Genomic DNA, 16198 nt, shown 5'->3' on the forward strand with positions numbered 1-16198 from the left:
ATATATTTTATAGCATTTCTATTTCTATATTTCTATAAAAAGTATTCAGAGATATACAAAATTTGCTTGGGTTTTGTTGCTATGGAGATTTGCTGTATTTGTGTCCGTCTATGTGTATCAACTTCAGATCTAAATATCTCGGACATTTATTAAAATAATACCAAACCTCACAAACCAATTAGTGACGATTTGATTTCATCTCTTTTTCACCCTGTGCGTCATTTAGACAGAGCGGGAGCCACAGTGGCTAAGTGGGAAAGCCGCTGGCTCGCTAGCCTGGAGGTTGCATGTTCGATCTCTGCATTGGCCAAGAAAGTCCATCAGGATTTTCCGATGTGGTTCCCCCTTGTCAGTGGTGCAGGAAGGAGGGCCTGACAAGGACAACTGTCTAGTCGTTTGGATGGGACGGAAAAAAACCAAGGTCCTGTGTCTACATTGGCATGCACATAAAAGATCCCTTGGCAGTTGGAATTCAATGTAGGAGTAGGCCGTATTGCCGCTACCCAAGCAAAATTTCCCTCATAGCACATTGTATGGCTTATGCCTGTCTTCATTAGCCCAGTTAGAGCAGAACAGTAGGACGTTAAACCCCATTTCATTTCTACTCAGAGCAGATCACAACAATTATTATTTTGCTTCTTTGGTTTTGGTGTGGCCTCCGGTTTCCCCCAATGGGGTTAGATGGCCGCAGGGCTGCCGACAACCAGTATCGCAGCGCAATTTGCGATACATATTTTGTCCGTTGCTAATCAAAAATTAAAATCTAACGTTTTTGATTCGCAGTAACTGCGAATCATTAATATGCCTGTCATTTTGGATATTGACACAAAGATTTATCCACATTTCTCAACACTTTCAACGTGTATAAAATATCAAATAAATTTTATAAACAAAACGGAATTCTCCGTGTGACATTTTCTTCTCAAACTACCCAGACTCAATTCATGATACTATATAATACAGGGACATAACTCTATGAATCGAGACTATTAAACCGGAAATAGGGAATCAAGTAGTACCACTCACGTTGCGAGACATGTCAATTTCGAGTAATTATATCAGTATTCAATTTGAAAAAAAATAAATTCAGTGTATCCCCCACGTATTGTAAATAAAATATAAAAAATAAATACGTGTAAACGTATTGTAAAGTGAGAAATCAAAGTAAGAATTCCCGTAAACTATTATTGTTTATATCGCGTGCGTCTAGTTAATCGAGATTATTCCTAAAATACCGCGTGCTTCCGATTGAACAAAAATAATAACACACGATAAAAAGCAGACGAAATTGTTTTCTAACGAAGAAATAAGAAGCCACTGCCAAGAATTGGCTTCAGACATAAGGCCTAACAAAAGTCTACATTCATTCAGAAATGTTCACAGCTAGCTGTAGAAGTGCTAAAATTCTAAAAAAATCTTAAGAATGAAATCTAATCATTTGCTATCAATTAAAATTAAAATAATCTTGTTATTTAGGTGTTTTATGTTGATTTGAAACTGAAAAAGTGCTAATCAATTTTTAAATTTGCTAATCAACTTTGTCAAAATTGGACTTTTTGATTAGCAGTGCTGCTAATCATCTGTGAAAAATTACCGACAGCCCTGGATGGCCGAATGGTTAGCACATGCGCACTGTATCATAAAGTCTGTCATTGAGTCAACTGGCGTGGTTTCAATTCCCTGGTTGTACGTGACAAGGAGTAGGGTCCTCTGTTTTCCTCCCACTGCTAAAGACCCCTACGTGCAAGCGTATTATTGAAATGAAATTGAACCATATATTAGTCCTGAAATGACCTGGTTTGTGTTGAGTGGATATTAAACACCATTTCTCTCTCTCTCTTTTCCCCCAACTATTAATGGCCTCTATGTGCAAGCAAATTATTGAAATAAAATGTAACATGTTAGTCTCGAATGACCTAGTTTCTATCTATCTGTTTAATTTGCATATGTAAACACTAAGTGAGATTAGATTAAGTATTAATTCAATATTTACTGTCAGTAAATATCAAAAACTGTTTAATATTCTGATAGTTATCTGCCCCTTTGTGGGTTTAGTCCACTGTGTAAATATACTCTACTTCAACCTTACCTTAACCTAAATAAACTCCTCCATTACATGTACATATACACCCACCCTACACATACACACAAAACAACTAGGGTGATGATATGATAAAAGAAATAAGCACCTACTAAGATATCTGACCCTTACCTTCTTGTACCCCACTACTACCCCTACAAAAAGCAGCACCTCAAATATACACAAAACAATGTTAAATCACATGAATAGTTCCATTGACTTGTCTTAATGTCAGGTTTAACGACCACAGACAGGGTCATATCACAGACAAAGAATAGTTTCTAATATATAATGTCGTCTTCTTCCGGTCTTATCCTTTTTATATGCGCGCCTATTGAAATGTGGTCAATATATTGCCACCCAAGTCTGTTGGTCTGTTGTCAACGATGGCTTTTTAACGATCTATAGGCTAAAGTTGCTATCTGATAGACCTGATTTTCAACAATTTCTGATAATTACTGTCAGAGTTACACCCCTTTACCAATTAAAAATATCTTGTGAATGCTCATGAGGCTAAAAGTATTAATAGAGTTATGTTCCTAGAATTGAGAAGCCTGTTGATTTTCAACAATTTCTGATAATTACTGTCAGAGTTCCGGTCCTTGATATTTTATTTAAATATTTAACCCCAAGGCCTGGTGTTAAATAAATTGATATATGTTATTGTATGTAACTCTAGGATATGGTTTTTGATAAGTTAGCAGTTCTGCGTAACTCATTGAGAAGATATGTAAGTCATTTGCATATGAAAATCAAATATCTTCAAAATATCAATATATATTTTTATATATAATCAAATTTTCCTTTTCTCCAATTTCAAATCTTTTCCTGTTCCTGTTTAAAACCCCATTGCACAATTCTCATTCAAGCCTTTTTATAAAACAAAAACTGTCCAACAAAATACGAATTTACATTGACAACAATAGACTACTTCAATCTCGACAATTTTTCAAACCTTTAACGCAAGCCTGGAAATAACGTACAGTAAACTTCGCAGAGACATTGTGTTAGAGAAATTCAGGCACTGTCAGACACAACTCCCACTGGGGCCTGTTATTCTGTATGGCACAGATCAATGTTGTTGTTGATATTTTTTTATACGTCTGTGGCGTGAATTTAATAATATCGGGGATTAGTTTAGTAGAATCTGACATTTGAATGATTAACGTGTGCACATGGGATCATAATGGCTGTGACTGGGTCAAGTGTCGTGGTTGCGATTCCACGACAATGAGTTTTGTTGTCTGTCCAACCTCATTGGTTTTCTCCGGGTCATCCAGTTTCCTCCCATTGCTAAAGATCCCTACGCAGAAGCAAATATTGAAATGAATTTAACCATATGTTAGTCCCAAAATGACCTAGTTTACGCCGAGTGGACATTAAACCCCATTTCTTTCTCTCTCCCATTTTTTTTTTTTTTTTTTCTTGAATGGAAGCAAAATATTTAAGTTGGTTGGTTATATCATTATAATATGAATCTGATTTTAAATTCAAATCATCATATATTTAAATATTAATATATCTTCACATATAATTATAGAATAGTAAATTCAAATCATGTTATATTTAAATACCATATCTTCACTGATCAATATAGAATAGTAAATCATTAATATTATTTATTTTAAATTTTGCTTATTTCTCTAATAAAACTTAGATTCTTATATGAAAAAATTTAATTAAATATTTTGTCAGTGATTCTATTAAAAGAAATTCATTTATTTTCTAGCATCTTCTTACTTATATATAAAGACATGCTGTCTTGATCATTCCAGCCTATAGTCCTGATCATTCCAGCCTATAGTCCTGATCATTCCTAATTTGATTATAACACAGATCCTATTTTATTTCGTTTCAATTTACTTGTCTTTACTACACTAGGATCTGGAATTGTCTTTATATTACCAGCATTCTGGTTGAAGTGAGGAATTGGCCAATGAAACGGTCTCTTAGTGGTAAACTACTAGAAACATCAACGCTGATTGATTAGTCAATATCTGACGTCGTAGGGTCAAAGGCCGCTCATTTAACACCTGACGCGACCTTTCACTACAACCGGTCAGATCTTCATGTAGTGTTGGCCATCAAAAGTATAAAAAAAACGAAACGAAATATAAATCTGTATATTAATCAATCAGATTGGATCATTCAAGTCTACATAGTCTTGATTATTCTAGTCTATATAGTCTTGATTATTCCAGTCTATATATATATAGTCTTGATTATTCCAGTCTATAATGCCTTGATCATTCTATATATAGAATGAAAACACTGCTTCCCATCTATCTCTATATATTATATACACGTATGTTTTTGTATGAAATCGTCACGCTTTTTTTCATTAATCATCACCTCGGTAAGTAAAGTGCTGGCTCATAACGTCTCAGGATTTTCTGATGCGGTTTCCCCTTGTCAGTGGTGCAAGACAGGACTCCTGGAAAGAAAAGTGTCTATTCATTTGGATGGGATGAAAAACCAAAGTCCTGTGTACACATTGGCGTGCATGTAAGAGATACTTTGACAGTTGGAATTCAGGCAATTTTCCCCTCATTAGCCCTGTCAGAACAGAAAAGTAGGATATTAAACCCCATTTCATTTCCATATGTTAGTCTGGGGGATCACGTGGGTAAGACGCTGGCTCGCTAGCCTGGAGGTCGTGTGTTCGATCACTGCATTGGCCGAGAAAGTTCATCCAAATTTTCCGGCGGGGTTCCCCCTTGTCAGTGATGCAGGACTGAGGGTCTGACAAGGACTATGGTCAGGTCGTTCGGATGGGACGAAAAACCGAGGCCCCGTGTACATATTGGTGTGCACGTAAAAGATCCCTTGGCAGTTGGAATTCGATAGAAGAGTAAGCTGTAGTGCCGCTGACTGGGCAAAATTTCCCTCATAGCACACTATATGGCGGATGCCCGTCTTCATTAGTCCAGTTTAGGAGCAGAACAGTAGGACGTTTAACCCCATTTCATTTCATTTCTCAAAAGGACTTAAGTATTATGTTAACTAAAGACATTAAATTCCATTCCATTCTGTTTCAATACTATCTATATAATTTCTATAAGTTGTTTATAATATTGAATAAGTATGTAATAAATATATTATGTATGTATTTATTGGTATAGTATATGTTATAGTGTATATATATGTAAGTTATATTATGAAAGGTTATCGGCTATTAAATATACTCATGTACATTAATGGCCTTTCAAATATTTACCAGTAATTTTTATTGGCCCTCTTCACTTATAACATACAAGGCCACACCAGTTTGGAGTTTTGTTCTTTGTAAAGAAAGGTGTTTGTTCTTTGTAAAGAGTAGTGGTTATTCTAAGGTTTGTCAGTTCAAATCGGAGAGAGGGATAAATGGGGTTTAATGTTGGACAGGTGACCCTACTCCTTTTCATGTACAACTGGGGAATTGAAACCATGCTACGTCACTCAATGACAGTCTGGATGATACAATGTGTACACGCTAACCATTCAGCCATCCAACCCCCCATTAGTTCAATTCAAGGAGTAGGGTCACCAGCCCAACCTCGTGGGTTTTCTTCAGGAATCCCAGTTTCCTCCCACTGATAAAACCCTTATGTGCACACAAATTGTTGAAATAAAATGTAGCGTATTTTAGTCCCAAAATGACATTGGAGCTCATTTCTCTCTGCAGCCTACTTTTCTAAACCTTTCACAAACCTGGCTAATGAATGTCTTATGAAGTGAAAATTAATTTAGAAATTATGTAATGTCTCTTGAAGCTTAAAGATGGGTTCCCAGAAAAGTATTTATCAGGTGGTTATTTCCAATAAAAGTATGGCAATTTTAGTATATATCGAAAGTAGAAATATCCAATCTTACTAAAAAAATACTGGATTCCCCTAATCGACAGCCCAACGATTAGGAATACCTGCACGCGTGACGTCAAATGTTGCACGTGAAGATTGAGCCCTTGGTGTACATGTTGAGAAACTTTATGAAGAGTTTGACGTACAACACTTTCTGAGATACAAATCACGGAAAAAGACGCAGGCAGTGGATAATTCAAAAATTTAATTAGGATTCGATATTTGTAATAAATAGTCAGCGATTAAAGACAACATCGTCTTGTGTATACAATGAATTCTCCTCTGACTTGCACCTGTAAGTCACGTGACACAAACATGACCTCTTTTGGTCTATTTTTTATAGCAAGGGTATTCCTTGACAATTACAATGTTTTGAGAAGGATTTGAAGCAAATTTATGATAAATTAATTACTTTGAATATGTTTTAGGCCAAATATATCATCATATCACCCAGTTTGTACGCGGGAATGTATCTTTAATTGCCATTCAATTGAGACTTCTGGCATTTTTCGCCGAACATAACTTATTTGAAATTAGAGTAAAAACGGAAACAATTGAGTGGGGGTTAAAAGGGGTGGGTAATATAGTGAAAGTAATGTCTCTTGCAAGGGGGTTATAAGGGGTGGGGGTTATAAGGGGTGAGTAATGTCTCTTGAAGTTTATATGTTTAATACAGTGTTATTAAGCAGGGGTTATAAAGGTGTGGTTAATGAGGTGTAACAATGTACAAGTTTATAATAACCATGTAATATTATATACTATTATATATAGTATATATACACCGTGTGAACTAGGTAGGTATTATTCAATATAAACATACTTTATTATGGCTGGTTGATCTATATTGTATCAAATTAATATTCTAACTAAATTGGCTTAAAGAAGAGAATTTGACCGGGGCAATATATTGAATAAACTCATGACTGATGTTAACTTCCCTATTTTGACAGGGGCAATATATTTTTTTAATAAACTCTGAAAAAAAAAAATGGATTTGATGTCAACTTCCCTGTTTTGAATAAACTAGGAAAAACTTTAAATAGGATTAAAGAAAGGAATTTGATCAAGTCGATCTTAATTTTAATATATTAAATAAACTCTGAAAAACATTGATTTGGTTGATGTTGACTTACCTGTTTTCAATAAACTAGGAAAATTTTAAATTAAAATGACTATAGATCTCTTTAATCGGGCTCAAAAAGAATGATGTATCAGTTTTTTTTAAAAATATCATTGTCGTTGGATTTTAGATATTGTTACATGACAATCTTATGGTATTACAAATTGTACGTCCATTAGCCTGTGTTAATAGTGCATGTAAGTGCAGGGGGACAGACCCTTCATCTTGTACCACTGACAAGGGAAAATCCTGATGACCTCTCCCTGCCAATGCAGGGATTGAACATGCGACCTCCAGGATAGCGAACCAGCGCCTTGCCCGCTTAGCCACCGTGGCTCCTAAAATTCAAAAGACAATTAGGATTAGCGAAGTGGTTTAAAATATGACTGGTGAATGTTGAAATATGACTGGTGAATGTTAAAATATGACAGGTGAATGTTAAAATATGACTGGTAAATGTTAAAATATGACTGGTAAATTTTAAAATATGACTGGTGAATGTTAAAATATGACTGGTAAATGTTAAAATATGACTGGTAAATTTTAAAATATGACTGGTGAATGTTAAAATATGACTGGTAAATGTTAAAATATGACTGGTGAATTTTAAATTATGACTGGTGAATTATTATATGACTGGTAAATGTTAAAATATGACTGTAGGAGGAAATAGTTGTAATAATTCAAATGTAAAATAGCTTGTAATTTGGTGTAAATTATTTCGTTCAGGTACACTAGCTTCATTACCTCAATTGGTGCAGAAAAATACAACGTTAAAACCCGATTCATTTCAATTTCATATTTCGTTCAGGTAGAATGCTTAAAGGGACAATACCACTCTTGCTGGCTTGACAGCTCCAGAAAATAAATAATATCCTTATCTAGGTACTAGATGGTTAAGTGTCCTACCTGTTGTGTAAATTATCCATTACACTCTTTTTTACTTGTCCAGAGGGTTCGAAAATATTTTTAAATCGAAGATACATTTGAAAAGGTTTACGTTAGACTTGTCAAACTATTAAGTTGAATTTTTCCAATTTTTTAAATAAGGTGTGTTAAGATGAAATTTGTATCATCAGTTAATTGAAATATTGTAAAATAGTAAAATATGTTGACCAGAATAAAGATTGGGACATATTATTCAGTTACAACAAGAGTGGTATTGAGCCTTTAAGTATTGACACATTTTATGAATAACGTAAATTAAAAAATTGTTTAGATTTTTGATGGTTAATGTTATGTGTATATACTAGATGTAATTGTAGTTGAAGCAATACATTGTAAATGAAATATTTATATTTTGATAGATTTCGTGATATTTAAAGTTATATGGGGTGTTAGATGGCCGAATGATTAGCTTGTGCGCGTTGTATTATAAGGTCTGTCATTGAGTCAACTGTTGTGGTTTCGATTCTCCGGTATGTAGGATCGCCTGTCCATCCTCGTGGGTTTTCTCCAGGTTCTCCGGTTTCCTCCCACTGCTAAAGACTCCTACGCGCAAGCGAATAAATGAAATAAAATTTAACCATATGTTAGTCCCAAAATGACCTAGTTTGTGTTGAGTGGACATTAAACCCCATTTCTCTCTCCCTGTTTGAATTTATGAGGAAGGAGTGGTCTAGATGTCTAACACATCCGCTTTAGATCATATGGTCTGCCGTTGATTCAAATGACGTGATTTCAATCCCTAGTTCGTACTTAACGTGAAGGGTTTTCTCCTAGTCCTTTAATTTCATTCCATTCCGTACGTGAAAAGTAGTTATTTAAATACATGTAATATTGTATCATATGTTAGTCCTGAAATGACCTAGTTTGTGTTAAACTAAGATGATCAGTAATTACATGAATGGATATTATTTGAGTACAAGTTGTAGTTGAAATATCAACACATTGAAAAATTTTGTGATAGTTTTAAAAATAGTACATAATTATAATTATAATGTAGATTTGTTGACAGTTTCAAAATAACCCAAAAACTGTAGTTTATAATTATATGGGCGGGTTGGATGGTCGAATGGTTAGTGCGTGCGCTTTGTATCATAACTATATGTGTAATTAGATGTTTTTGACAATAATAAAAACTGTAGGTTATAATTATAGTAAACCTAAATAGTTATGTACCTGAGTTTGAAATATTTAAGTGTTGAGGTATTAGTTGTAAATAAAGCTATAGATCTATCTAGTTTCTTATGCTACACTCACCACAATAAGTAATATATATATATATATAGTCTACTAGTTCTTCAACATATCTAGAAGAGTCTATTTTAATCCTAAAGGTAACAGAGGTCAATAGATTCAGGATAATTGAGCCTTTGATAAGAGGGGATATTGAGTTTAGGTTAGACAGATTGCCCACTCCTCACAAGATTAGACTCTCTGGGATTCGTATTATAGTGTATTATAGTTTACAAGCAGACGGGGTCAACTTCAACTCATCAGAGGTTGCAGACGACAAACTAGTTGTACCTATGTTTAGAAGTGGACTGATCTATATACTGGCAGTATGTTTGCCTTAGTGTTATAATGCTAGACTCAAACTTCTGACTTCTGATAACATCTGACGTAGGGCCTTGCCTGATTTTACCATTTTTATCTACCCCGCTTGTGCTGCCATTTTATAAAGATCACCAACCATTGTATATTAAGTTGATATTATAGTTTTTACTGTGGTATAACAGTTATACCCCAGTTGTAACTGTGGTATATATGTTGATATATCACTGTGCTTTATTGATAATGTGGAGTAATGTGAATAGGAGGCTGGTGGAATATTTTAACAGTGTGGCTAGAAGTTGATGCAGTATATCTCTCTGATTTTTATTTGCCCTTGTCAGTATATTACTCCCGGTCATCTAACTATGTAACTTTCATACCCAGTTTAACCTTGTGTCGTTGGTTGATGCTGTAATAACTAGTGGTAATATCCGAACGTGTGATAACATTCCGTGTTGTGAACATGTCGTACGGTGGATCCTATCGGTACGGACTCGGGGGCCTAAATGGCAGCTCATTATCGGGACTTGGAAGCAGTGGGCTTTCTAGTAGCTATTCACCTGGCTTGAGTAGCTACTCGTCAAGCCTGTCCGGACTTCCGTCGTCCTCGTATTCTGGTGTTCCTAGCGGATATTCGAGTGGACTTTATGGAAGTTCGTATGGAAGTACGTATAGTAACCCATACAGCAGTTCCGGATTGGGATCATCAAGTTTAGGATCACTCGGATTAAGTTCCCCAAGCGGATTAGGGTCAAGTTCAATAATGGGATCAAGTTCAGGGTTAGGATCAGGGTACAGTTCCAGAGCAGGATCGACAAGTTCGCTACCGGGAACCAGTAATTATTCAACATCAGCCTCACTTTCGGTAATATATTATTTTATCATTTCATGTCCATGTTGTAATTCTAAAATATGTTTCTCAACTGGTCAGTTGTTTTCAAGTGATGAAGACCCCTGGTCCACCGTATAGTATTCATCTACTTTTTGGTAGGTTGGGTGGGTGTTTCAAGCGTGCGCGCTGTATCATAAGGTCTGTCATTGAGTCATGTGACGTGGTTTCGATTCCCTACTTGTACGTTACAAGGAGTAGGTTCACCCATCTAACCTCATGCTTTTTCTCTGGTTTCCTCCCACTGCTAAAGACCCCTATGTGCAAGCGAATTATTGAAATAAAATTGAATCATATGTTAGTCATGAAATGACATGGTTTGTTTCGAGTGGACGTTAAACCCCATCTCTCTCTCTCTTTGCTCAGAGTAGTAGCCGTCGACTGTGTTAGTGGAAACCCTGGTGCAAGTACCTACTCCTGTTTCACTTTCCATATTCAGGGGATCTTTAATATGTTGCCGGGAGCCATGGTGGCTAAGTTGGTAAGACGCTGGCTTGCTAGTCTGGAGGTCTTGTGTTCAATCCCAGCATTAAACGTTAAAGTTCATCATGATTTTCCGATGTGGTTCCCCCTTGTAAGTGGTGCAGGACGGAGCAGTCTCATTAAAATACAGATCTATATTTCGTTTCGTTCTTTTATACTTTCAATGGCCTCTACTACATGAAGATCTGACCAGTTGTAGTGGGAGGTCACGGCAGGGGTCATACGACTGCCTTTTAACCCTATGACGTCAAACATTTGATTAACCAATGAGAATTGATGTTTCTGGTAGGATACCCACAGTTCTGTGCACCGCATACCAAAAACTTGCTGCAACAGACCGTTTCATTGACTAATCCCTTACATCAGCCAGAACTGCCCAGAACGCATGTTATATAACAACTCTTCCAGATCCTAGTGTAGTAAAGACAAGTAAAATGAAATTTTGAACTATAAAAAATAAAACGAAAAAGGATCTGTTTTAATCATATTGAGGATGGAGGGCCTGACAAGGACAGCTGTCTAGTCGTTCAGATGGGACGAAAAACTGAGGTCTCGTGTATACATTGGCGTGCATGTAAAGTATCCCTTGGCAGTTGGAATTCGATAAGAGTAGGCCATAGTGGCGCTGCCTAGGCAAAATTTCTCTCATAGCACACTGTATGGCGTAAAGGTATTTTGATCCAACAATGGTCCAATTATGTTAATTATTAACTTAAGGCCATCTTCATTAGCCCAGTAGGGCGTGTAACCCCATTTCATTTCATTTTATTTAACATATTGTCAATGGTGTACAGGTGATCAAGTAAAATAAGAATAACTCGCTGATTTCAAGTGGATCGTCTATCTCTAGACACGTGAGATATGATGAGTCAAAATAAAAAATGGTTTATAAAACACTCGACATCAGACATGGCTACTTTAGTTTATAACAGAGTTTATAACATTAATCTTTACAAAAAAACTAATGGTGTGATACATATCCTACATTGAACCATACATAAAAACTAATGCTATGATGTATATCCTACATTGAACCATACATAAAAACTAGATTGGGTTTAGCAATAAATCAACAAAACACATGATATACAAATAACATATGTTCATAATTAAAACAAACTTTGTTTAAATCACCATTCTATAAACATTCACTCGGGAGAGAGGGGTTGGGTGGCCCAATGATAGAACGCAAGGTCTGTCATTGAGTCAACTGGCGTGGTTTCACCACCTTTAAATCACCATTCTATATACATTCACTCGGGAGAGAGGAGTTGGGTGGCCCAATGATTTAACGTATGTGCGTTATATAAACTCTGTCGTTGAGTCAACTGTCATGGTTTCGATTCCTCAGTTGGAAATGACAAGGAGTAGGGTCACGTTTTACGCATGCACGCTAGATCACTAGATGTTTCATTGAGGCAACTTGCGAGGTTTTGATTCCACACTTGTACGTGACAAGTAGTAGGGTCACCTGTCCAACCTTGTGGGTTTTCTGCGGGTCCTCCAGTTTCCTGCCACAGCTTGTACGTGACACTTGTACGTTTCCACACTTGTACGTGACAAGTAGTAGGGTCACCTGTCCAACCTTGTGGGTTTTCTGCGGGTCCTCCAGTTTCCTGCCACAGCAAGCGAATTATTGAAATAAAATTGAATAATGTATAGAGGGGGATGCCAGGGGAGCAATGATGGCTCAGTGAGTAAGGTGATGGCTTACAGACCTCAAGTCTCGCATTCTGAGAAAGTACCTCTAGATTTTCCAACATTTTTTCCGCTTGTCAATGGATCCGGAAAGAACAGAGGGCCAGGAGGGCAATGGTGCCTCAACGAATAAGGTTCAACCTTGAGATCAAAACCATGATACTTGCTTGACTCAAGGACTGATTTTGTGATATAAAAGCCTTCGACAACCCAACCACCAATATTTTGGATATGATAAAGGCTAAAGGTATTTTGATCCAACAATGGTCTAATTATGTTAAATATTAACTAGAGCCATTACATTTCACCATTATATCTACCATTACACACTACCAACATTGTTTGTCTTTATATATGTATATAAATAGTGGCCATGTTGTATTCTAATTCAGTAGTCACAGTGGCTCTGCGGGTAGGATGCTGTCTCGCTGGCCTGGAGGTTGCTGGTTCAATCCCTGAATTGCCTGAGAAAGTTCATTGAGATTTTCTGACTTTGTTTCCCCTTGTCAGTGGTGCAGGAAGGAGGGCCTGTCTAGTCATTTGGATGGGACAAAAAACCGAGGACCTGTGTATACATTGGCATTCACATAAAAGATCCCTTGGCAGTTGGAATTTGATATAAGAGTAGATCGTAGTGCTGCTGCCCGGGCAAAATTTCCCTCACAGCACACTGTATGGCGTATGCCGCTGCCCAAGCAAAATTAGGAGATTAAACCCCATCTATGAAAGTAGAACGTTAAACCCCTTCTATGAAAGTAGGGCGTTAAACCCCTTCTATGGAAGTAGGGTGTTAAACCCCTTCTATGAAAGTAGGACGTTAAACCCCTTCTATGAAAGTAGGGTGTTAAACCCCTTCTATGAAAGTAGGGCGTTAAACCCCTTCTATGAAAGTAGGGCGTTAAACCCCTTCTATGAAAGTAGGGCGTTATATTAGAATGTCAATTTCTGTCTTTTGGATTGTTGGGAGGTGCGCTTTAGATCATAAGGCCTGTTATTGAGTCAAGTATCATGGTTTGAACGTGGCAAGGAGGAGGGCTGCCTGCCTGACCTCATGGGTTTTCTCCGGGTCCTCTGGATTTCTCTCACCGATGACCAGGTCCCGAGTTCACAAAGCATTCTTAGACTTAAGTTAAGAATTTACTCAAAGCATTCTTAGACTTAAGTTAAGAATTTACTCAAAGCATTCTTAGACTTAAGTTAAGAATTTACTCAAAGCATTCTTAGACTTAAGTTAAGAATTTACTCAAAGCATTCTTAGACTTAAGTTTAGAATTTACTCAAAGCATTCTTAGACTTAAGTTAAGAATTTACTCAAAGCATTCTTAGACTTAAGTTAAGAATTTACTCAAAATTATTGGCCTTATTTTAACTAAAATATAGCGCTTTATAAAACTTTTATTGTTTTAATCTATCAAATACAACAATAAGAAACTATGTGCAAAGTTTTGTGTTTCTAGATCAAAAATATTTCTCATAAACACTGATTGAAAGTTGAGTAAATTCTTAACTTAAGTCTGATGTTTTGTGAACTTAAGGCCCGTACTGCAAGCGAAATTATTAAGTTGAACCATATTTTAGTCAAGAATCTCTCTCTCTCTCTGATCTACGTTGGGTGTTAAGCGTTGTTTGATTATATATATATATATAAATACTATGAACCTTGTATAGGAGTAGTATATATAAGTACATGTAGTTGCTATGTGTTATTAACTTTTAGATGATAAATATATGTGCCGTCTCTAAGATTTACTTAAGTATGATAAACTGATTATATACCGCTGGTTTCAATCATATACATCACCACTAATACTCACCTTCATACTCACATAATTATCATATATTTACACACTCAAATGTTTTCAATTAGGCAAATATTTATTGATGAAATATTTGAGAAGAACTAAAAGTATATGATGATAAGTTTGGATATACATCGTGTGTTACCTGTGTGAGAAAAAAATACATGTATCATGAACCTCCCTCAATTAAACAGAAGCCCCATTAAAAGTGCATTATGCCTTAAATGTTACCTAAATTATTAATTAGATATTAATTAACTTATTAAGGCCATAATCAACTCTCAATACCATCGGATGCCTGTGATATTTAGTGGATGAAATAACCGTAAAAATGGATAATCAAGACTTTGTTTATTATTGTAACAATGGTAGTAATTATGATCAAGTCTAGTCTAAAATTGAATCGGTAATTTTTCGGCTGAGAGTGAAGCAATTTGACTGAAATTTTCAGCATATTGTCTTTTCGTCATCTATTGTTTAACTATTATAGTGAGAACTGTCAGCTCTTTATCTAAATCTTACATAATGTCTGTTTAATTAAAGATTTAGAGTTGTACGTTCTTGCTATAATAGTTCAAAAATAGTTAATGGGAAATAAGTATTTAGGAAATTAACTTATTCTGAGCGAAATTATGAGTCTTTGAAGTTTTCACAACATAGTTCATGCTCACGTGTCATTGGGCCAATGATAAATGCCTCTTGATGTGACGTCACATTAGAAGGCAATCATCCGATACAGAGGGATAAGAAGACTCCGCAATTCTTCTGTAAAACGGATTGTTAATTTCTTTCCTCACTCTATTAAAGACAAATTATTTCTAGGCATACCGGCAAATTATTGTTAGTCGTAAAATGATTGAGCAAGTTTATTTTGAATTGCCTCAAAAGAATAACTAGTGTTAATATATAATATTTCTCACCAGCTGTGACAGTTGATTACTTACACAAGTTATTATAATCAATATATGTATAAATACTACTTCTTTATTTTGATTCCCTGCTTGTATCAGTACTTGCGGGTTCTCATAGTTGAGTGGTAGGGTAAAGGGGTCTGTGGTAGTCGATCTGTAGGGCCAGCCCCTCAAGTATAATGTCCTGGATTTCATTCCCAGGGTGGAAAGAGAAGAGCCATCAGGATTTTTCTCAAGCCTGCTTCTCATTTATCAGGGCCGTCTTCATTAGCCCAGTTGGAGCAGAACAGTAGGCTGTTAAACTTCATTACATTTTCATTTCATTTATCAGGGATAGCGTTTGAGGGGATGACAATGAAAGGTAGTCTAGTTGTTAGGATGGGGTGAAAATGCATTTGTTGGAATATGTGGAATTCAATTTCTGTCTACAGGTCTTAAGACCGAGGCCAGACTTGCTGATAGCCTTGTTGCAAGGTTTTACAATCTAGGAATGAAATCCGTGTATGAAGTCACCCATGATCTGTATTTAAAAACATGAAGTTGTTTGTGGTTTTTAGCGTGATATGAAATCCATATGTCTGAACACAGATTGACATATATATAGATAAATCATATTATATAGCATACTAATTGATATACCACAAAAACATACAATATGTTAAACTCTCATCTAGTTACAAATAGTATTTAAATTCTACGGTTATGTTACCATAGTTAAAAATAGGATTTAAACATATATTATGCAAGAGCTAAATCTGCCAATTGCAGGTCTTTCTTTAGGCCTGAAATGTTATCTAAATTAATTATTAGACATTAATTAACTTACCCAGACCATAATCAACTATCAATGTCATCCCTAGCCTGCGATATTTTCTGGACTGCT

The 16198-nt window shown here is 35.9% G+C and overlaps 1 protein-coding gene across 11 annotated transcripts in view; it reads left to right on the forward strand.

Annotated features, from left to right (window-relative positions):
• LOC126811640 (protein phosphatase 1 regulatory subunit 12C) overlaps positions 1 to 16198 on the forward strand; it is a 90679-nt gene that overhangs the window by 46429 nt on the left and 28052 nt on the right. For 10 of the 11 annotated variants that reach the window (XM_056098467.1, XM_056098471.1, XM_056098472.1 and 7 more), the window contains one exon: positions 2760 to 2810. The exons of the other annotated variant lie outside the window; for it this stretch is intronic. In XM_056098467.1, the coding sequence (XP_055954442.1) occupies positions 2760 to 2810 (51 nt within the window). The remainder of the gene's footprint in view (positions 1 to 2759; positions 2811 to 16198) is intronic. 11 annotated transcript variants of the gene reach the window in all.

Source organism: Patella vulgata, chromosome 2 (assembly GCF_932274485.2).
Source record: "Patella vulgata chromosome 2, xgPatVulg1.2, whole genome shotgun sequence".
In the NCBI taxonomy this organism is placed as follows: domain Eukaryota; kingdom Metazoa; phylum Mollusca; class Gastropoda; family Patellidae; genus Patella; species Patella vulgata.